The sequence below is a fragment of the Danio rerio genome, chromosome 16 (genome assembly GCF_049306965.1).
Source record: "Danio rerio strain Tuebingen ecotype United States chromosome 16, GRCz12tu, whole genome shotgun sequence".
Lineage (NCBI taxonomy): Eukaryota > Metazoa > Chordata > Actinopteri > Cypriniformes > Danionidae > Danio > Danio rerio.
The window spans coordinates 7,197,173-7,221,608 of NC_133191.1; the positions used below are offsets into that span (position 1 = coordinate 7,197,173).

The 24,436-nt window shown below is 37.2% G+C and overlaps 1 protein-coding gene across 2 annotated transcripts in view; it reads left to right on the top strand.

Moving 5' to 3' along the window:
• arhgef2b (rho/rac guanine nucleotide exchange factor (GEF) 2b) overlaps positions 1-23,961 on the top strand; it is a 70,848-nt gene extending 46,887 nt beyond the window's left edge. For both annotated transcript variants that reach the window (XM_021472949.2, XM_021472950.2), the window contains exons 11-21: positions 4,901-5,152; positions 6,702-6,778; positions 7,717-7,889; positions 7,991-8,058; positions 11,197-11,385; positions 11,678-11,782; positions 14,493-14,548; positions 14,642-14,683; positions 14,766-14,816; positions 17,520-17,829; positions 19,651-23,961. In XM_021472949.2, the coding sequence (XP_021328624.1) occupies positions 4,901-5,152; positions 6,702-6,778; positions 7,717-7,889; positions 7,991-8,058; positions 11,197-11,385; positions 11,678-11,782; positions 14,493-14,548; positions 14,642-14,683; positions 14,766-14,816; positions 17,520-17,829; positions 19,651-19,703 (1,376 nt within the window). In that variant the 3' untranslated portion in view covers positions 19,704-23,961. The remainder of the gene's footprint in view (positions 1-4,900; positions 5,153-6,701; positions 6,779-7,716; positions 7,890-7,990; positions 8,059-11,196; positions 11,386-11,677; positions 11,783-14,492; positions 14,549-14,641; positions 14,684-14,765; positions 14,817-17,519; positions 17,830-19,650) is intronic.
• Positions 23,962-24,436: the final 475 nt, after the last annotated feature.

Genomic DNA, 24,436 nt, shown 5'->3' on the forward strand with positions numbered 1-24,436 from the left:
ATATCAAATATAGACATGATCGCGAGCTCCCTGGAGAAAGCGAAAACCGCTAGCACTTTTAGACGGTCTCGTAAAACAACAACAGGACACGGCAGATTTTGTTCTTGGCTTTGTGGCTGTACATCAAGACAACGACAAGGTTTGTTTGAGCTTGGGTCATCCATCTCGATGTAATCTCTCGGCTGTGTATTTAAAACATGGCGGTTCCTTTGTTTTCATTCTGGCTAGCTCCACAAGCTTGTGACGTATCTCTGTAACCAATCAGCGTTCAGCTGCGCGTCTAACTCCGCTTTTTGGTACTCTTTCTCGTGTTTGGTACCCTTTCGTAAGGGTGCCGAAAAAGTGATACGGAACGTTTCCGTACCGTACTACTCGGCCAAAGTCGAAAGTGGAAACGGGCCAAACCTAATGAATAGTTCATTTAGAGAGCAGTGTCAACACTTTTTTAAAGGGGACCTATTATGCAAAAAAAGGAAAAAAATCACTTTTATAAGGGCTTTAAACACAAGTGTGTGAGCATACACACAAGTGTCAATATAACCAGCCTCTAATGATGAAATGAATTAATTGTATTTTTTTTATAATTACAAAAAACAATCTACAGAAACACTGATTGACATTAGTGACGATCTCTTCCTCAGTGTAGACAGCCCTGAGTGAGAAACAGCCATCCGCCATTAGAGTTTTCACACCATACCTTCTAAAGATAAGGTATTAAGGTTGATGGGGGTTGTTACTAGGCCATGATGGACAGAGGCCAATATGCAAATTTGGCCAAGATGCCAGGGGTAAACCCCTACTTCTATTCGAAGGACATCCTGAGATTTTTAACAACTCTGGGTGCACCTCTGAAAGGATCTAGTAAACTCAGTCATAGTGACGAACGAATGTATGCTGTTTTTCAGCCTTCCTAAAGCACAGAAAATCTCTCAGTAAAATCAATGTCTACGGGCAGGCAGTAGTCGGGCCCCTGAATACGCATCTATTGTGAAGTGAGTTTGACATGCGAATGAAGCAAATTTGACGCATGAATGAAGACAAGTCACTTAAAATGTTCATGTGTCTATTTATTTACTATTTATTTGCGCAAGCCGCATCTGGTGTGAACACCTGATTCGCATGAAAAATTTACATTGTTGTCTCCATAGAGGACTTTCTTCTAAGCCACTTGCCGTCATAGGAGTAAAACATAAAAACGTCCTAGCCAGAGTCCAGACTTTAACCTGATTGAACATTACAGTTGTCATTATGGGGTTGTATTTATCCCATTTTGAGAAACGTCTGTAACTTCAGCATGTATTTATATATATAATTATTATTATCATTATTTTATATTTGAGTCACCAAAATGGCAACATTTAGATCAAAGCCTAAACGTGGCTGTTTCAAAGAGTTAGGATAAATATTTGTGGGGTTTTTGAGCTGAAACCTTGCACACACACTCTAGGGTCATCAGAGACTTATTTTACATCTTGTAAAAAGAGGCATAATAGTTCCCCCTAAAAAGGGCATAATATGTCTGCTTTTAAGCTCTTCAGCCTATATTAGTGCCAAAGGTTGCTGTTTAACTATAAAAAAAGATCTACAAAGCACAAAGCCGGCCTCTATAGAGCTATTCTCTGTATCAAGCACTGTTTCTGTGTTCCCTCAATGCCTTGATTGTAGTCTTGAGTTTAGAAAATGTACGTCACAATATCCCAAATTAAAATAACTCTTGGCCTAACTGTGCCCAAGGGGGAGAATCTGTTTTAGGTTGTGTGAGCGTGTTGTCTGATCAAATTTAAATAAATACTTGTCATTAAACCTTATATAACTTTATGACATAACCTTGTGCATGCTTGACAGCTGACTCAAAAGACTCAAAATCAAATTAGACATAGAGAAAATCTCATATCTGGTGTTTAAACTGACGTCACCACTGATCTAGTGTTGAATCTGTTTCAGAACCCATGCAGATAATTAGTTTGTTGTTGCTGGAATAACCGACGCACGAGCTGTAGTGGAAAGGATTCGGGGACCAGCAGTTAGTTTGTTAATTTCCTTTATCATCTTTGATGAGCCAATGAAACTCGACACACAGATCAGTTCGGTTATTGGCTCCAGTTTCTATCAACTACGTCTGCTGTCTAAAGTTAAACACTTTTTAAATCCCACCACTCTAGAGATGGCCGTCCACGCATTCATTACATCACGGTTAGACTTCTGCAATGCACTTTACTGTGACATGTGAAAATCCCAGGTTTCTCGCCTTCAGTTGGTCGAAAATGCTGCTGCTAGATTTATTTGTTATAGCAGAAAATATGACCACATTAACCCTCTTCTAATAGGCCTTCATTGGCTGCCTGTCCAATTCAGAATTGATTTGAAAGTGCTTTTACTGGTTTATAAATCCCTCCATAATCTAGCCCCATCCTATCTCTCAGAGCTGCCTAATCTTTACACTCTGCGAGATCTCTTACGTCACATGATCAGAATCTTCCTTTAGTTCCACAGTCTAGGCTGAAATGTAGAGGGGACAGAGCTTTCTTTGTGGCAGGTCCTCGGTTGTGGATCACCTTGGCCCTTGAGATTAGAATGGCTTCATCATTATCTATTTTTAAATCACTTCTTAAAACGTACCTTTTTAGCTTGGCTTTTTAAGATTATTTAAATAATTCATTCTACCGCAATTTTTTTACGTTTCTCTTGCCTTATTTCTGTTTTATATTCTGTCTTTTAATTTTTACTTTGTCTTATGTACAGCACTTCGGTCAGTCTTGTGACTGCTTTTAAATGGGCTTTAAATAAATGAACTTGAACTTAATCTTGTATTTAATTGGCAAAAGTACAAATAAAAAAAATTCACTGACACACTGTATTTTGTAAATGTAAACATATTTGTCCGATAGCTGCATCAATTTTTTATTTTTTTTTCCAATTTATTTGCTCTCTGAAATCATTGGAAATCTTTTATTTGTATTTGTATTTTTTTTGTTAATTAAAGTTTAGGGAGAATCAGCAAATCTTGTTATTGCCTTTTACAAAACTTCCAAACTTTTTTTGGGAATTGGGGTTGTAAAAAGACCCCAAAAACAGCACACTGAATGGATTTACACTGAATGGTATAATAAATAAATGATCTGTGAGGTATTTTGAGTCGAAACAGGTGAGTGGGCTTGACAAACCACATGTAGAAATCACACTCTTTCGCCTCTCTGACACTTTACACCAACACTTGCACCAGACACATTCTTACAATTACTCAATATCTAAAACAAGAAAAAGAAAAAAGTGCATTTATGAAGTATGCCTCAAACAGGTGAGTGGAGTTGACAAACCACCTTTAGAAAACACACACTTTCATCTCTCTGACACTTTAAACTGACACTTGCGTCAGTTTCACACCAGACACGTTCTTACAATCATCAGTATGATGATATATGTATATGAAAATTTAATGATATATGTATATGAAAAACACTTACAGAGACAGGACAAAAAACAGATAATAAATATGTTTTAAAAATAGAAGTAAGTAATGAATGAAAATATACAAATTGACAAATGTATACAGCTATATTACTATATACAACGTTATACTGTATGTGCAGCTGTTATGTGCAAATTAGCATGCAAAGTGTGTTGTTAAATAAGTGTATATGTGTATAAAAGTGTATAGCAAGTAGTGATGTTGGTTCTACCATTATTATCATCAAATGTTCATGAGAAGGATGGCCTTAGGGAGGGAACTGTTTCTGTGTCGGGCTGTTCTGGTGCGCAGTGCTCTGTAGCGTCAACCAGAAGGTGTGTGTATTGCCTCTTTTTGTTGAATCAATTGAATGCTTCACAATTATAAGTCGCTTTGGACAAAACCGCCTGCTAATTGAATAAATGTAACATCACAGATATATTCTGGAGACACCTGAGACATACACTTACCAGCCACTTTATTAGGTACACCTTACTAGTACCGGGTTGGACCCCTTTTGCCTTCAGAACTGCCTTAATCCTTTGTGGCATAGATTCAACAAGGTATTGGAAATATTCCTGAGAGATTTTGGTCCATATTGACATGATAGCATCATGCAGTTGCTGCAGATTGGCCTGATCGGCTGCACATCCATGATGCGAATCTCCCATTCTACCACATCCCAAAGGTGATGGATTGAGATGACCGTGGAGGCCATTTTAGTACAGTGAACTTATTGTCATGTTGAAAAAAAAACAGAGATGATTCATGCGGCGCATTATCCTGCTGGAAGTAGCCATCAGAAGATGGGTACACTGTGCTCATAAAGGCATGGACATGGTTAGCAACAATACTCAGGTAGGCTGTGGCTTTGACACGATGCTCAATTGGTACTAATGAGCCCAAAATGTGCCAAGAAAATATCCCCCACACCATTACACCACCACCACCAGCCTGAACCATTGATAAAAGGCAGGATGGATCCATGCTTTCGTGTTATTGATGCCAAATTCTGACCCTACCATCCGACTGTCACAGCATAAATACGCTTTTCCTATCTTCTGTTGTCCAATTTTGGTGAGCCTGTGTGAATTGTAGCAGTTGGACAGGTGTACCTAATAAAGTGGCAAGTGAGTGTATGTTATAACAAAAGAGTGGAATTATTTAACATTGCATATTGTATACCTTTTGAGGTCTTATTTTTTTAACACCTTACAAACATCATCTCCAGTTTTACATGCACCAATTTAAATAAAACACAGATTTTTAAATTGGATTCTTTCAGATTGACAGAGTTAGTACATAGGCTTTTGTATCAAACCACCAGGGTTATTATTGAAAACTAAATTATTGTTATTTTACATAAAAATTAATGTTCACTGAAATAATGTAGAATACCTTTTAATTCAGGTAGTTAATGTAACAATAATTGTAACATTTTTTTTTTCACAGGTAATGAAGAGGAGAGCAAATCTCTAGCTCAGTCTCTGACACTGATCCGGGAGCTCCTGTGCTCCGTGGACCAGCAGGTTCAAGAGTTAGAGCGAGCACAGCGTTTGCAGGAGATCCAGTCCCGTCTGGACCCGCGAGCTGAGACCAAAGTTAAGGGTGGAGGAGTTTTTCACGGAGCAGAGCTGCTGCGCCGGGGCCTCATTCATGAAGGAGCGCTGCTGTGGAAAACTGCACAAGGCTCCAGACTAAAAGGTGCCATTAGTGTGTTACTGTTTTTCTCCTCTTAAGGACCCCGGCGTTTTTTTACATGCATTTTTTATTTTTCCTTGCTATTTGGGCTTATTGGAACCCACCATAATTAGAATAAAAATCTAAGTATCATCTTTTGATATGATGTACTTTTAGAGAAAAATAATGTGCATATATGTGGACTCGTGGTCTGAATTTGCATAAAACACTTTCTCCTTTCAGTTTTTTAATTTTTTATTTAACATAGAATTATTTTTTTAAACTTGCTTTGACTATCAGAGAGTAAAAATAATTTTTTTTCCACATTTTGGACAGTTAAAAATAGGGTTTAGGACATTTCATATGCTGTTTTCGTAATCTTTAATCAAAATCTGACCATTTGCTAATTTAACTGGATGAAGTTGAATTAATAAAGCATTTATTAACATACAAGTAACTATTACTATATGCCTGATTAAGATATATAAATGTTCATTTAAACAGTTTATTAATCATTTATTAACTCATTCTGAATGATCTGAAGAAAAAAAGTTACACTTTATAATAACTACACACTATCAACCATTTATTAAGCATTAGCAAATAGTGAATTGATTATCTGTTAAGCATTATCTCTACATTAATAAGCGTTTGTTAGCAGTTTATAACTGAAGCTACAAATGCTGTATTCTTGACTTACAACATTTAAAAAGTTAATCTCCCATTGCATTGTTATTGTAAAAAATGATAATTTACCATTAACCCAAAAGAAAGCAGGTAAAAAACATACTGTGCGATAATGAAAGGATGAATACACACGCACGGTTAACATTACACCCATAAATAATCTGTTTAAAGAATTGTTAAAGCGAAAGCAACCGATGCTGCTTGAAAAAAGACAAATCTGGAGCTCTTGAAGGCAGCAATACTGTGGGTGCATGTTCATCACTTATTTTCTACTCTATTTAAAAGAGAACCGGTCACATCAGCTGTGTTTCTAGACACAGTTGCTCCACGCAAGGAAACGGGAGCACGCACGCGTTTTAAACAGTTGAGTGCGAGTGATTATCCTCTCATTCGGTATTCACCTGCTTTCTATTGCTTGCGCGAACGCAATTATTTTGGTCAGTCGTGTTGCTTCTCAATTCTAAGATCGCCTTTGCATGCATATTGGATCATTCATATTGTTGAACCCTGCTTTTAAGAATTGTTACCTGAGAAAATTATTTTCAACCAGTCAAAGTGGCTAGTGGGAGTGCTTGTCTTACGGGTGTTGGTGGGTGTTAATGTCAAGCCCTGGGTAGGTCCCACCACAACTTTTCCTGTCATCATATCTTACAAGGAAGCCAAAATGCTTTCATACACGTGATTTGAATGACGTGGGAGACTGGCGATCTCTCTGCAATTGTTATAAATGTTGGATTAACCTACAAGTTCAAAAAAAAGGTATTAATCCGCGGATCCGAAACGAGTGTTGTGATCCGTACAGATCTCGGATCAACAGTAATCCGTTACACTTCTACTATTGTTGATGGTTGGTTTATTAATAACTCTGTTTTTCTTTGCTCTATAGATGTCCACGTTTTGTTAATGACAGATGTCTTGGTGTTCATGCAAGAAAAAGACCAGAAGTATGTTTTTCCAACTCTGGTGAGTCACAGCTTCCTGTTTGCCATATGTGACCCCGAACCACAAAACTAGTCTGAAGTTGCTTGAGTATATTTTTGGAAATGGCCATATCATAATCTTCTCTCCCCCCTTAAAATGACTTTTCTTTACTTCTGGTCACTTGAACGCCTTTTGGGAGGAGCTTCATCAATGGAAGTGAAGTTTGTTTATAAACTGATTTCGAGAGGATCACGTGCTTATGACTGCTAGTGGCTGGACCCGCATTATCCAATTCTCAATGCACCAATCAGATGACTCCTAAGCTACTGCAAAAACCCTGGGTTACATATCACTGCTATTTTCGTTTTGAAGAATCCCCCTTCCACCCCTACTTCTCCTCCTTCCTATATGGGTGACATGGTGGCCCAGTGCTTAGCACTGTTGCCTCATTGCAGGAACGTCTCTGGTTCCAGGCTTTACCAAACCAGCAGACACATCTGTGTGGAGTTTGTACGTTCTCTCCATGCTCATGTGGGTTTCCCGGTTGCCTTCCACTGATCAAAAACAAGCAACCTAAGTTAATAGACTAATCCAGATCAACACCATAGTCTAGCCCCTACCTAGTACTTTTCTCTTTAAGAGCAACTACTATTTGCTCTTCAGCCACCATGACAAGGGAGTTCTCGAGATCTACCTGAGCTCAAACTCCCCTCTCAACTTGCAACGGGAGGGAGCCCCGGGCTCGAGAATCTTATGATCTCAGGGCTTTCTCCCGGGACAGCATGCCAAAGTAGCTTATAATTAATTATCAGCTAAGTGTGAAGTCTTGAAAGCTTATTTATTTGGTTTTCAGATGATGAATTGATCAAAATATTTTCACTTATGACTAGTTTTGTGGTTTATGTGGTAGATATGTTACAATTTATTTAGTGTTCAGTATCGTTCTAGTTCAAACTCTATATCTTGCCCTCTCTTTGCAGGACAAACCATCAGTCCTGTGCCTTCAGAATTTGATTGTGAGAGATATAGCCAATCAGCAGCGAGGAATGTTCCTGATCAGTCACTCCACGCCTCCGGAGATGTACGAGCTCCACGCTGCCTCCAAAGACGATCGAAACACGTGGATGAAAATCATTCAGCAGACAGTGAGCAAGTCAGAACCAGTTCACAACTCCTCCCTCCCCTAAAAAACCTCAACGCAAATCTAGAATAAATCAGCACAGCAAACGCGTCATCTGCGTTTCTCTTTTACAGTTGTCCATCAAGAGAGGATTTCCCTTTGATTGAAACAGAGGACAAGGCTTTGCTCCGCAGACTCAGAGGTTTGTGTAAACGGGAATTATTTTTTTTTACTAACTAGGGCTGCATAATATATAATTTCAGCATGGATAACGCATGTGTGCATCCGCTAGATATGAATTATAGTTGATCAGGGGTCTGTTCCTCGTACATGGATTACTCAGTTAGCTGGATTTGGTTATTGACGATTTGACACGATCCAACATCGTTTCGTTCTTCTAAACTCTTCCGAAAATGTTGTAATAGCAACAGTTCTGGTAGCTCAAACCTGCTCAGAAGCAGCAGCTTATTTCGTATAAACAGGATAAGATCGGGTTACTTCAAGCAAAGATAATACTGAAAATATATACCGAATTCTGATATTTTCTTACAGTAGTTTGACTGTAATATATATATATATATATATATATATATATATATATATATATATATATATATATATATATTATATAACTTAAATAGGCGAGGCAGGGGCGCAGTAGGTAGTATCTGCCTCACAGCAAGGTCGCTGGGTTGCTGGTTCGAACCTCGGCTTAGTTGGCGTTTCTGTGTGGAGTTTGCATGTTCTCCCTGCCTTCGCGTGGGTTTCCTCCGGGTGCTCCGGTTTCCCCCACAGCCCAAAGACATGCGGTACAGGTGAATTAGGTAGGCTAAATTGTCCGTAGTGTATGTGTGAATGTGTGTGTGGATGTTTCCCAGAGATGGGTTGCGGCTGGAAGGGCATCCGCTGCGTAAAAACTTGCTGGATGGGTTGGCGGTTCATTCCGCTGTGGCGACCCCAGATTAATAAAGGGACTAAGCCGACAAGAAAATGAATGAATGAATAACTTAAAACTTATGCAATCTGCACTCCAAAATAAAAGTACAAATACTGCCACCCGGTGGTTCAAAGATAAAATGTATTAATATTAACCTTTTAGATACAAACGCATACAATTGCTTTAGTACAATTTGTGTATGATAATAGACTGCACAACATGCTACTTTTTTTAAAGGAATAATATATTTATGCAGTCATGAACATGTTTTGACTGTTATGATGGTGATTTGATGTTTCACAAAAGTTGCAGACAACTTAACCGATATCAAAATGCTTTTGTGATGCAAAATTAGTTTTAACAGTTATTCTTTACACTGATTAAGAAACGGGCTACTATAATACTACTATGGCTACTATAAAAAGAAAATCCGTTCTATCTTTAAAACTAAATAAATTGCTAAATGCTTTTGACACATGAAAGTGGAAAGCATGCAGCCCACAACAAAGGTGGAAAGTTATTGCGTGTCATATTTAACAAATCGTTTAAAACTAATTTTATATAATTTTGCTCGCATGCATAGTTGAATATTAATCAGATGATGTCATTGCGCTGCTGTGCCATCAGCCAATTGTTGCATTGCTGATCATGATTTTGAAGATCGATAGATCTGTCCTTCACAACACATGGAGCGATCTCAGATCAGTTAATTCTGACATTTTAATCTGATTCATGAACTTGTTTGAAGAACTTAATTAGCCAGAGATCAGATATCAAGATTAAAAGATCCAGGATCTGCCAAATCATCTTAGATCATTTAAGTGAGGTACGAAAAACGAACCCCTGGAGCTACAGAATTGTGTTCAATATTTTTGTTTAAATGGTTTATGCAAAGAAAAATCTTACCTAGGATTTTCGTCTTATTTCTTTTCCAAATAGCTACATTTCAAAGCAAAAAATAATATTTTGACTTGATCTAAAAAATTATATATATATATAATAGTTTTAATAACTCATTTCTAATAACTGATTTATTTTATCTTTGCCATGATGACAGTAAATAATATTTTACTAGATATTTTCCAACACACTTCTATACAGCTTAAAGTGACATTTAAAGGCTTAACTAGGTTAATTAGGGTCACTAGGCAGGTTAGGGTAATTAGGCAAGTTATTGTATAATGATGGTTTGTTCTGTTGACTATCGCTAAAATATATAGCTTAAAGGGGCTAATAATTTTGTTCCTAAAATAGTGTTTAAAAAATTTAAGATTGCTTTTATTCTAGCCGAAATAAAACAAACTAGACTTTCTCCAGAAGAAAAAATATTATCAGACATACTGTGAAAATTTCCTTGCTCTGTCAAACATCATTACACATCAAACAAAAAAAAAATCAAAGAGGGGCTAATAATTCTGACTTCAACTGTATATATTATCTTATTTACCATATTAGGTATCTTCATGACACAAATAATAAAAATAAAGCTTCTTTATTTTGGTCTCTTGTCAAGACGAGCTCTAAAACGGTAGGGATAAAGCCAAAGGAAGGTTGTATAACTCTTATTTTTAGCCCCAATCTTACTTTCTCTTTCTCAGATTTCACTCCCCGGAGAATCTGACATGATGTACCTCACTTAGGACATGCATGAGGGCTTCCACTATCGTAATACTCCTAAAACATGGATTGCCGTTAAACTAGTCAATGGCAGGAAGCCGTATTCTCTCGTCAACTGCAGGGAAAGAGCTAAGCAAAATCATTCATCTATTTGATGCACATCATAATATGCTTATTTCACGCGCCGCCATGTTAAAGAACGAAAGTGAGGCTGCGGTGGAAAGAAACCTGAAGTATAGGATCAGCACTGTAAACATTGCAACAACATGCTGTCTACTATGGCATAGATGCCATTTTTCGAGAAACGTTCAAATACATCTTGTGCGCTGTGTATGCAACGTCTATAAGTCATGTAAAACAATTACCTGCAAACTGAAATAAATATAATTTAATTATACGGTTTCGAATTGGATGTTTTAGGAGATTACAATTTTTTGCGATCATTTGGTGTTGAAATTAAGAATTTTGCAGATTAGCGGACTTTTTGTTGATTTTGTGTTGGATTCAGTGATCGCGGAATCACGAAAAACTAGAGGGTCTGACTAACGAGACAAAACAAAGTACGAAAATTATCATTTTTGCATTGGGATTATTCAATTTCTATACCTGAATACTGGTGGACTCCCCAGAAAACCATCGAAAAGCGCTATGCAAAGCATCTTCTGAAACTGTATTCAAATTGCAGAAAATAAAATATCGCAATGTCAGATTTTTCCAACATCGTGCAGATCTCTCGCTGACTCTCATGTGTAGTGCTTTGCTCAGTTTCATTTACTTTCTCTCCAGCTGATATCCAGCAGAAGGATCGTGAGGTTCTGGAGCTGTTACAGGAGCGTGTGACTTTGTTCTCTGATTTGGTGGAGGCCACCGGAGGTCAGAATGTTACCGTTCCCACAAACTCCAGAAATATATTCCGAGCAGATACGCCTTACGCTCCCCAGGCCGAAAAGCTACTGAATGAAGCCATTGTTGAGGGTAAGCAGAGAGCTCTACTGCTTTGAGAGTATACAGAGCTTAAGATCTAGACCACAGGTGTCAAACTCAGTTCCAAAAGGGCCGCAGCTCTGCACAGTTTAGTTCCAACCCTAATTAAACACACCTGATCAAACTAATTGAGTCCTTCAGGCTTGTTTGAAACCTACAGGTAAGTGTGTTGGAGCAGCGTTGGAACTAAACTGTGCAGGGCTTCGGCCCTCCAAGGATTGAGTTTGACACCCCTGATCTAGACGTTCAGACATTAAGACTGATGATTTATTTCAAATTTCAGTGGACAGGCTGAGTGACGTCCTGTTAAGCTCCTGCATTGAGCGTCCGCAGTCCTGCAGGCTCAATGGTGAAGCCACAGAAGTACAGCTTACCTCTAAAACAGCAGGTACCATATTGGTCATTTTGTTTTCATAATTAAAGGGATAGATCACCTAAAAATGACAATTCTTTACATGTTTCAAACCTATTTGAGTTATTTTTTTCAGTCAAAAACAAAATAATTTTAAAAAACACTCGTAGCTGGTACCCATTGACTTTCATAGTTATTTTTTTTCTACTTTGGAAGTCAAACCAGCTAAAACAAAGTAAAGAAATTCACTAGAGCAAATGAGGAAGTATGTACATTTTTGGGTAAACTACACCCTTAATTATCAAATTATTCACAAATTATTGTGTAAGTGCTTTGTATTTATACGCATATTTGACAACTTTCTGCCTAATTCACAACACTTGCATATGCACACGAGCTTGTTCTTAAACTCTTTCCTCTGTTAGTAAATTTGGAGTCTTGTAAATGAGCGTCTGCATGCACAAGGCAAGTAATGAGCATAATACAGGATGAAACCAGCTCCATATAAGGACAATTTCCACAAAGCGGCTCTCATCCAGAGAAAGACAATTATAGCAACAACAAAAAGGAAAGAATTTTAGTTATAATGAAGGTTTTGCTGTCAGAGGTGGAAGCCTAAAGTGACTAAACTCCTCACAGTGTGTTTACACTGGGGCATTGAGAGCGCAGCAGAGCGAGGGGTTTCAATTCATTCTTGTACAGTTAAAACCAGAAGTTTACATACACTGTTTAAAAAGGCACATGACCATTAAAAAAAAGTCAGATGTTAATGTGACAAAACTTTTCCTCTTTTAGGCAAGTTAGGATTGTCAGATTTGTTTATGTTATGCTTAATAGCTGAATAATGAGAGATTTTTTTGAGAAATTGTTTTAACTTTTCTTGAAAGTCAAGTTTACATACAATAAGATTAATATTCCCCTGAAAAAGCTCAGATGATGGTGTCAAGGTTTTGGAAATTTCTGATTGGCTCATTGACAACATTTGAGTTAATTGGAGGCACAACTGTACAATAGTATTCAAGGAAAACCTCAAACACACTGCTTCCTTTTGTGACAACATGGGAAAATCAACAAGCCAGAATCAACAAAAAAAGCCAGATTACCATTTGCTAAATTACACTGGGGAAAAGAATATTTTTTAGAGACATGTCCTGTGGTCTGATGGAACTAAGATTGAACTGTTTGGCCATAATGGCCAGTGTTTCATTTGGAGGACAAAGGGGAAAGCTTACAAGCCTAGGAACACCATCTCAACTGTGAAGAATGGGCAGCATCATGTTGTGGGGCTGTTTTGCTGCAGGAGGGACTGGTCTACTTCACAGCATAGATGGCATCATGAAGAAAGAACATTATGTAGAAATACTGAAGCAACATCTCAAGACATCAGCCAGGAAATTACAACTTGGCCACAAAAGGCTCTTCCAAACAGACCATGACCCTAAGCATACTGCCATACTGTGCTTTAAGGACAACAGAGTAAATGTTTTGGAGTGGCCATCACAAAGCCCTGACCTCAATCCTATAGAAAATTTGTGGTCAGAGTTAAGAAAGCTTGTACGAGCAAGACAGCCTACAAATCTGACTCAGTTACACCAATTCTGTCAGGAGGAATGGGCCAAAATTCCATCAAGCTATTGTGAGAAGCTTGTTGAAGGATACCCAAAACATTTGACCAACGTTATACAATTAAAAGCAAAGCTTAAATAATATAAAGGAAATGTGTGTAAACTTTTGACTGTCTAGACATTAATAAAAAAATCAAAAAAAAAAAAAAAAAAAAAAAGAGATAATTTCTCATTATTCTGGCTTTTAGCAAATGTAAATGATTTGGGTAATCCTAACGGACCTAAAATAGTAAACATTTAGTATGATTAACATCAGAAATTTTCAGAGTGTATGTTAACTTCTGGTTTCAACTGTATATTATTGGACCTTTAATTATACTGTATTTTCAGTTTTTAACATCTAGTTACTTTTCACCCACCCTTTAAATATAAATAGATTTGCTATGTAGGGTTATTTATACAAGCTTATAAGATCCTAGACGTACAGATGGTTACAGATCAATGTGGTCTTACAGCTGCCGCAAATACAGCTGTGCTTTATCTGAAAAATGCGCCTGCAGCTTTCGACGGCTGGGTGGTGCTTTAACCATAGACTTTTTCAGCTAAAATATCAACACGCAATTTTCATGATTACTGCACACACAGTTGTTTTTGAACTTTTTCAATACATTTAGAATACATTTTAATGTGAAGATTTTTGTTGAATCATAAATTATCTGTGTATCTGTATGCAAATTTCATGCCAAAATGTCTATGTATGCATGTTTAGTGAATGAGATCTAAAATTTATGAATGTTTTGTGAAATTTATACTTAAAACAAGAAAATAAAAACATTAAATTGTTATTCGCAGTTTTTTTGTTAGTTTTATGATACAATATTTATTATAATTTTGTAAGCACAGAAAATAAATGATCGGATTTAAAAGCTTGATTCAAGTCAAATTACATTTCTATCATTATTTATTCACTTATTTGTAAGTTGTCACATACAAAACTCTATTTACTTACATTTGTGATACATATAAAATACATAAATATGTATCCTTTAAACAAATGTAACCAAATACACTGCTTTTTAGCTCACATTGCATTATATTATCATCAAGTATTTTGAAATGGGATTGAAGATAAAGATTGGAATAAAACATTTCTTCTTATAAATTGTTCCGTTCTAAAACAGACAAAGAAAGGATATCAGTCAATGGAACTTACGACACAAACGGCCCATCTAATAAGGTAAGTGTTTGATATGTTAGAAAATGTAAAAGTTCCTCAGCTTTGTCCTTTCGAGTCACTTCATAACATTATGGATTCACCATTATTTCACAGGACAGGAATGGAAACCAGTTGCTGGACAAACTATTAAACGAGGTACACCTTAAGAATCTAAATATGTAAAAAAGCAAATCGTTGAAGAGGAATTTGAAGATAACTTTGATCTATTTATGTTTAGGAGGTGTGCCAAAGACTCGTGAACCTCAGCACTCAACTGCATTCAATACAGGTGAGCTTTAGAAAATGCTCATGTTCAGTGTGTATCTTCACATATTGTTGTCTGTTTGATGACAGTCACAGCATGGCATTTAAAAGCAGAGCTAATGTGTCTGCACCGATTACCTTGTGGTTGAGCACTCTGTTACTCAGTAAGGCCCAATCCCAGTTCTATTTTTGAACCCCTACCCCTTCCCCTTGGCCCAACGCCTTCAAGCTAAAGAGAATTGGGACAACCCAACCCTTTGGCGTGAATGAGCAAAACGAGGGGTAAGGGGAAGGGCGAAAGGGTAGAATTGGGATTGGACCTAAGATTCAAGGCTCAAGGTGTTTTGTCAAGGATCCCGCAATATTGAAAAAAATTAGCGCGATATCGTGTTTTATATCATTTGATATTGATAATAATTGAATATTTTAAACAATACATTTAGGAATATTAGGATTTTTTATTTATTTAACCCCTTTACTTTAATTTACCAACATTACTAAGACAAATAGTTGTAATAGTCAAAAAAAATATATTCTAAATTAATTAATTAAAAATTTATCAAAATATCTGATCACTTAATAATAAAATAAACATAAATGTTCAAGAGACTTTGAAACTTGATAAATAAAATGTTACAAAGTGTGTGCTATGGTAAAGGTTGATCAACATCTGTAAGATGCCCATAATAATGATATAGTAAACCTCAAACTCTATAAACAAATTAAATTATGAGAATTAAATTTGAGCTTTCAAGTAAAGGAATCAACCATTATTATTCAAACACATACTGCAACATTACAGATTGTGAATGATCACAGTATCCCTATGCTAAGAACTCTTTCAGATGGGGTGCTATAGTGGCTGGGATGCACAAGAAAAGGAACCAAAAAGCCACTCAGGCGACATCCTTGCATCCTTTTTTTTTACAATCTCTTCACATATGCCACTTTTTAGCATGTGTTGTTATTCTGACCTGAAGTGACGAGTGCAAGTGCGTGGTTTCCTTCACCGGTTTCTATGCGCTTTGCACTCGCGCTCCTCTGGCATTTCTCGTAACTAAGCTGTTCATCAAGCGTTTTTCTCCGAGGATGACAAACAGACAAATCATTGCTGCAGCTCCTATACAAGTTTATGGAGAAAAGTAAAAGGCACTGCAGTGTTTGGATGCGCACTGTATGTCTGAGGTAATTAGCCTACTGTTATTACTGTAGTGTGTATATTTCATCCAAAGTGTGAAGTAGATTGGCTAGTTCTACTTGCATGAATCGCGGTTAACATGCGGATTTGGAATGATGTTTTTCAACTAGGTGTACCTAGAAAATGTGCGCACAGCTCACACACCATGTACGTGTCGTCCAAGTCATGCCAATGAAAAAGTTACACCCTAAGCTTATTGGCATTCCTTCCAAGGCGCACGCTCAGCAGCCACAATTTAATAAAACTGTAGACGAATTACCAACCTACATCACACATGACGTCACACAGGTTCCCGGTTGCAAAAAGAGACCGGTGGCAATAGCAAACATGTCTTGTTGTGCGGTAGGATGCCAACTTCTATAATAGAAAACTCCAAAAATAGAAAACAGAACTTTTACCGTACACCACACTGCTTTAATGCCAACTGCAGACGTCTTTGGCTAAAAGGGAGCTGAATGAAGTGAGGACCCAATTAGAATTGCTCCACTGCTGTTCTCATTTCATATCAGGTAAGTTCACACTATGCTGAATCATAAACATTACTCATTTTTGATTGCAGCAATTATTTCAGCAAAAACAGTTCAATATGGTGATATTAAACTGCGGACACTAAGAATGAAAGGTGAAAGTGTCGCACCCTGAATGTTTACAAAGATAGCAATTCGTCTACAGCTTTTACACAAAACTTCATACCGAGCTTTTTTTTAACCGTTATCGACAATGGTGTTTGGTCAATAAATACCGATACCGATCTTATCGCCCAGCCCAAGCTCAATAAAATATTATTGAACCGTTCGGTATCCCATGGTTTAATACAGCGGTGTCTAAACTCGGTCATGGAGGGCCAGTCTCCTGCATAGTTTAGTTGCAACTTGCCTCAACGCACCTGCCTGGAAGTTTCTAGTATATCTAGAAAGAGCTGGATTAGCTGGTTCATGTGTGTTTGTAAGGGTTGGAGCATAACTCTCCAGGACACCCCTGGTTTAATACATACAGTTGAAATCAGAATTATTAGCGGCCAGAATATTTCATAACATAAATCACAAAAGACAAAGGCTATACTCTCCTGCTCAGACGCATATCTTACCTCTATGATAGTGCGGGCCAGAAATCTGCTCAACATCCAGCTCAAGTGAGGCCTTTTTTTGCCATTGCTAGTTTATCTTGGTTATCAGATATCTCCTTGATGCACATCTTCACCACATTTACCTGGAATAATATTTACACATCCTATGAAGTTTGCCGCACCTACACAGCTGCGCGCTTCGCGATTTCTGCACGTTTCATGGTTTAAAATATGTCAGCATCTATGCTTTGCAAACGACAGGAGCCAATCACATTACTTTTTTAGTGTTGCGTAAATGTGATTGGCTAGCATCTGCTCTAGGGTATTTGCACCGAGCGACCTAACTGGCACCTGTTTGAGGATTTAAAGTTCATGTGAATCACTGATGCTAACATATGACAAATAACATTTCGATTAATCCCAAGACAGTCTTATTCAGTGAACCACCTTCACTGTGTCCATAGGCTGCAGTGATCAGACAGGACTCGTTCCTGGAGGTGTACATGCAGAAGGAATCAAGTCCCACAACTGGTACTCCAGCTGGGTCTGTAGGAGATTTTGCAGAGCTACAGCGCAAATACAACCAACTACAAGGGGAAATGATTCGACTGCAAGCCGCCCAGGACAAGACCAGCAACGGGATACCAGTTCAAGACTCGGCGAAAGGCCAAGACAAACGTGAGAAGTTGACCTCAAAGGAGTCGACAGAGCAGTTGGATGGCAAGCAAGAGGAGGGAAAGATGGTGATGTCTCCTCGAGCTGACAGTCCCAGAGGTCAGATATATTCACAGATACGTTTCTTTCACTCCTCTACACAGTTGCTGATAGGCCCGTCACAGTCATTTATTAACGGTCTGATCAGGGTTATTTGATGATCAGATTGTGCTGTTTAAATTGAGTCACATTTTGCCGTTAAAAAAACTATAAAAATGTACAAACAAATGGCAGGATAACTCTTTCATTTAGGTCACATTTCACAGTATTGGTAAACCATTAACCAACACTACTAGCTTAATAAACCTTAATAAATTAGCTGCTTAGTAATAGCCAGTTAGAAGTTTTGTTTAGGCTTTGTGTAGGATTAAGGATGTAGGGTAAGATCATACTTTAATAATTAACAGTTAATGTCTTAATTATAGGCAGGTAATAATTCAGTAGTTAATTGCATGAATTTTGATCTAAACTAAACCCAAAGCATACTTTACATCATACACCAGCCTCAGCCTGCAGTGCACTTGATATGGACTTTATCAACAGAACATGCTAACATTTGTTAGTTAGTTAGTTAGACAGACAAACAGACAGACATATAGATAGATAGGGAAGTTTGCAAGTACAACTCTACACGTGGAGTGGAAAGCAGTCATAGGCAAAGAAATTGGAAAGTACTTTACATTTGTGGAGTCATGGGAGTTCACTTTAAAAATGCTGTTTGCTCAACTGTACTATATTGTATTCTTTGGACTTTATAGTCACTCTGGTTTTACTGTTATTTACCATAAGCTTCAAGCTGAAAAAGTTAACAATTATTTTATTAAAAATAATTTTTCACAGTATTAGTGAAAAACAAAGTGACATATATACAGTTGAAGTTAGAATTATTACCCCCTTTACATTTCTTTTTCTTTTTCAAATATTTCCCAAATGATGTTTACCAGAGCAAGAACATTTTCACAGTATGTCTGATAATATTTTTTCTTCTGGAGAAAGTCTTATTTGTTTTATTTCGGCTAGAATAAAAAGCAGTTTTTAAATTTTTAAACGCCATTTTAAGGTAAAAACGATTAGCCCCTTTTAGCATTTATTTTTCGATAGTCTACAGAATAAACCATCATTATGCAATAACTTGCCTAATTGCCCTAACCTGCCTAGTTAACCTAATTAGCCTAGTTAAGCCTTTAAATGTCACTTTAAGCTGTATTGAAGTGTCTTGAAAAATATCTAGTCAAATATTATGTACTGTCATCATGGCAAAGATAAAATAAATCAGTTATTAAACTATTATGTTTAGAAATGTGTTGAAAAAATGGGGGCTAATAATTCTGACTTTAACTGTATGGGCAAAAAGTCACACATGAAATGACACTATTTGTTTACAGTTTTTTTTATATTATACTTAATTTACACTTAGTGGTATGGTTCAGTACAGTTCAGTTCAGTCCATTTCGGTGTAGGTCACCCTAATCAGGCTTGCATTTCCACTGCCAACACTACCTTTACTCGGTAGGTGTAGTGTACATCAGAAAGCTCTGATCAACATATTCTTATTCTAAGAAGAAAGCTGTATTTGCCATTCACATATTTTGTCTTTTGCACACACGGGATCATCATTTCAAATTTAGAAACATGTTTTCGTAGAAAAATGGTGCTGTTCAATAGTTAATTTCTTCACTGTTGTATGCATCAGGAAGCTTACAAATATTCTAACCTTGAATTGAAGCGTAGCCAACAGGAAATATCAATTTAAAACAGGTAAAATGTGCTTAATTGTGTCACAATGTAAAACAGGGGATGTTAGTATGAGATTCAGCCTGAAATAAATTTTGTTAAATGTGTTAAATTGTCAAACATCTCCGTGCTCTTTCTGGTTTTCAGATCTGCAGGATATCCCCGAGGAGAGTGAGTGCGGGACTGAAGCTCACAGTTAACATCAGCTCAACTGGCAGAATCAGACTTCACCTCCTCCAAAACTCTAGAAAGCCACCTCATCAGTCACGTCTGACTCGAGGCCTGTTCACAGCACCACAAATGTTTCATGCAAAAAAACAATCCAGTGTGATAATCATTTGAATCTGAACCAATGACTGTTAATGGGTCTGTTCAGAACGACACAGAAAAAAGACTTGCTGTTAAAGGATTAGTTCCCCTAAATCAAAATCCTGTCATCATTTGCTTCTTTTTGAACACTTTGAAGTGTCAAGAATTTTGCTTTGGGTTAATGGACTAATTTAATGACGCATAGAAATCTCTCAGTTTTTTTTTATCTAAATATCTTTGGTTACACAACAACATCTTCAGCCTAAAAGCTGTTAGTTTACATTACAATGTCATTTTTGAGATTGAAAACGCAAACTGTACATTTGAAAGTGAATGCTTTTGAATACACTGCCGTTATTTATGTCCGTGTAAACACTGGAAAACAAAAGGCCGAAAACGATGACATCATACTGTGTGCTTAGACAGGTGTAGATTAAAGGCAAGCGCAAACAAACATACGCAACAATGATAATTAGGGTTGCGTAATTTATCAAAATTCAATTTTGGCCTCCAACGATCATGAAAAAGCCTCAATCAAGACAAAACCCTTATCGAGTAATACCTTTAAGCAGACTGCATTCATTACTCTCAAAGCTCAGTTTCACATGGAAAACAGTGAAATCATGTAACGTGACTTCTGCTTCATTTCTTGACATGTATTCGAGTCATTCATGTTTTTAAAAGCATGAAAGAGAACTCAGTCCATGTTCTTAGCCTTTCAGACGGTGGTCATCTTTAGACGAGTGCCTAAAATGGTCATGCAAATATGTCAAAAAAGCAGCAATTTAGTGTTTTTTCCACATTAACCCCATTTATTATGAAGAAATAATTGAACATGCAGAGTTCACGGCTTGTGAAAGTGAATCCCTAAATCACAACTGTTTGGCTCTTAAAGCGACAGTACACTATATTCCTGGTGCCGACTGTTTTCATCATCATTAGTCAAACAAAAAATTACAAAAACCCTCATTCATGCTCTTGACTGAAGGACATTTGTAGCGGGGCCACTTCTTCCCCTCCCCAGACACTTCCTCTAGCTCCTCCGGGGGGATCCCGTGGCGTTCCCAGGCCAGCCGGGAGACATAGTCCCTCCAGCATGTCCTGGTTCTTCCCCAAGGCCTCCTCCCGGTGGGACATGCCTGGAACACCTCCCTAGGTAGGCGTCCAGGAGGCATCTGAAACAGATGCCCGAACCTCCTCAGCTGATTTCTCTCAATGTGGAGGAGCAGCAGCTCTACTCCGAGCTCCTCCTGGGTGTCAGAGCTCCTTACCCTATCTATAAGAGTGCGCCCTGTCACTTCTCAAAGGAAACTCATTTCAGCCACTTGTATCTGAGACCTTGTCCTTTCGGTCATGACCCAAAGCTCATGACCACAGATGAGAGGAGGAGCGTAGATTGACCGGTAAATCGAGAGCCTTTGCCTTTCGGCTCAGCTCCTTCTTCACCACAACAGACCGGTACATAGACCGCACTACTGCTGCCGCTGCACCAATCCCCCTGTCAATCTCACGTTCCATCCTTACCTCACTCATGAACAAAACCCCAAGATGTGGTGGGTTTCTTAGGTTATTAAAGGTGTTTTCTGTCACTACTTGTTTAGCCTGCATTAATGCATTCAGTGTAAGCTGCACGATTGATCATTAAAAGGTCGGGATCTCAACACCCACACAACAAAAATTATAAACGTGGTGACTTGCATATGTTTAATAATCCTTCCAATCGCTGTATTCAAATCTGAAAACGCAAAAATCACAAACAGTCTAATGACACAGAAGTACTGGGAGAACAGTTTATAGTTTAGATGAAACCACTGATGTTCATAGTAAAGATTAAAACAACAAAAATGGAAGTTGTAAGCAGCAATTACACTATTTAACCAATAGGTGGCGACAAGAAGCAATCAACATCAATATGCCACTGAATAATTCTTCAAAAATAACACATCTAGCAATGAAACGAAGTTTTATAAGTGAATAACTGAATCATTTAATGAAAATGAGGCTAAAAATAAATATGGGTTGTACATATTATAATGTAAGATTTCTACATTTAGCTTTATCAGCACAGTAGTAGTTAGAGTGAATTTTTCACAGTCTAAATATATTTTACCACTTATTTTCATTCAGCTGATTATTTATTCTTTTTATTTTTTTTTCCAAAAAATGGTCCAATCCAAGACTCAAAAGCCATAACAGGATTCAACACTAAGGATTTTTTCTACTGGCCCGATCGGACCAGTGGTTCTGATTTTTACTTGCCCTGCCAATATTTTCACTGGTCCAACAAAAAAAATATAGCTATTTCTTAGCCTCACATTTAAAAAAATGTGTGAATCTAGAATCTAAATATTATAAAAATGTTAATTAATGTATGATGAGCAAAATTCAAAGTGTTATGCAAACAAAAGTAGCGGTATGGAAAATTTGCAGATATTTTATTGCAATACAAAAGTGGCTGACCTGCCAAACTGATGGCAAACTGTACAAAACATCATCTCTTTTTTTTGTCGTGATGTACCCTCGCAATGTCTGCTTTAAAGAAGTTAAAAACAAACCTTTTCTTTTAGCATCATCATTTGATGTTGCCGTCTCTTTGCTGTACTGGTTGTTATGGAAAAAAATAACGTGCTTACAACATCCAATCAGATAAGAGGAACCAAAAAGTAATATAGTGCTTAGGACATCAGGTAGCATTTGAAGGCTTAAAAATCCAAACTGTTTCTCAATTCTGTATTTGCATGCTATTGACAAATAGTCGCAGGCAAATTAAACTTTAGCGATGTAACCCACTCGCTCTGCGGGGTTACAGTGACAAGGCAGCACTGGCCCAATCAGGCCAGTAATGATCCTGTCTACTGTCCCGAGTGTCTCACAAGCTGGCCCCGGGCCATCGGGCAGTCCTTATTGTCCCTGCATAATGTGATCTAAACTGTGAGATTTGTGATCCGTTACACCACTATAGCGTACATAATAAAGCTCGTTTTGATGTTTATGCACATATGTGTAAATGTAGATCGTTTTAGAAGCGTTGTTGTGTAGGCATTTCAGTGGAAAACCTTTCCGTTTTCAGCTATATCATTTTACACAGATTAATTTGTATTCTGAAGAGAAACCAGTGGGTTTGGAATGACATTTTGATTTCAAGGTGAACTAACCCTTTCAACTGAGCATTTTTAAAGTGCTGGATTTGTATCTATTTTTTATCACACTGTGAATAATAGTGCCTAACTAATGAGATTTACTGGATGAGCAGGGTATTTCTGCGTTCTCTATAAGCACCACCTGCTCTCAAAGAGCCATTTGGTGCGATTTGTGCATTTTCATTCAGACTGTTTGCTGTTTTTATACGTTACTTGAACAGTCAAATTGCGTGCAAAAAAAAAAACATACCAAATTTGTGTTGGCGTGAACAGGCCTTTACTCTGTAGAAAAATGTTAAACATTTTATATTAAACATAGTTTAGAACAAGTAAGTCTTTATAAAAAGATTTTCACTGTTACAACATTTTCAATTGTGCTATTTAAACGGGTTTATGGTGTATTTTTACTTTAATGAAAGGACTAAATGCTGAGGTAGAGATGAAGGAAACTTTTGAAGGTATTCTGGTTTCATGCTGACCTTAGACACGTGTTTCAGGCTGTTGATTGTAACGTTTAACTATATTATTGACGTTGTTGGCATGCTTCATGCACATGCTTTTCATCTGCTGAAAATAAGCGACATTATGCTGAGGATTAATAAATGTAGCACATTGAAGGCCCTGGTTATTTGGCAGGAACTTGAAAAGGACTTTAAATGCCACAGTTTACCTCCAAGAAAACGCTTATAAATTATAAACAGTGGAGGATTTCTCCTGTACTGCTGAAGAGGATATTCATGTTGATATTGATAACAGAAGTGGGAAACAATGATTGTGAATTCCTTGACCACTTCAAGTCACACTAAAGCTTTTTAACGTCTTATTGTTGATACTGTGTATGTACAAATGCTTGAATGTTTGGGGATGAGAAGAACCCTTTAAACATGGCTGTTAAATCATTGTTTATATATAGCTTTTTTTATTCATTTGACATCGTGCTGTGTGTTTGAATATACGGCTGTAATCATGTATTTTGTTGCTCTGCATCTATATAAATGCATTGATGATTGGTTCTGTTTCTTTAATTACACAACACATCCATATTTGGAATGTTTTCCTATAATATTTAAGGGGTAGTTCACCTATAAATGAACATTTACTCAATTCACCGACTCATTCTTTACCTTTATGAGTTTCTTTCTCCTGTTGAACACAAAAGAAGATATTTTGAGTAATGTTGGAAACTGGTAACCGCTGACCTCCATAGTATGGGGACAAAAACCGTTTATTTCATCCAAAATACCCTCATACCCTCATTTTTGGGTAAACTTGCAAAAAAAAAACAAACAAAAAAAAAAACTAATAAAGCAATTTAAGTTGATCCGATGTTTTTTTCAGTGTAATGGTACAATTATATGTTTATTCTGTATCATCACCAAAAATATTACCATACAAAGCTGGAGAAAAACATTAGTAAAGGCATTTGTTATTTAAATAAGTCGATTGAGTCTATAATTCAATGATTCATTCTGAAAGTGAGTCAT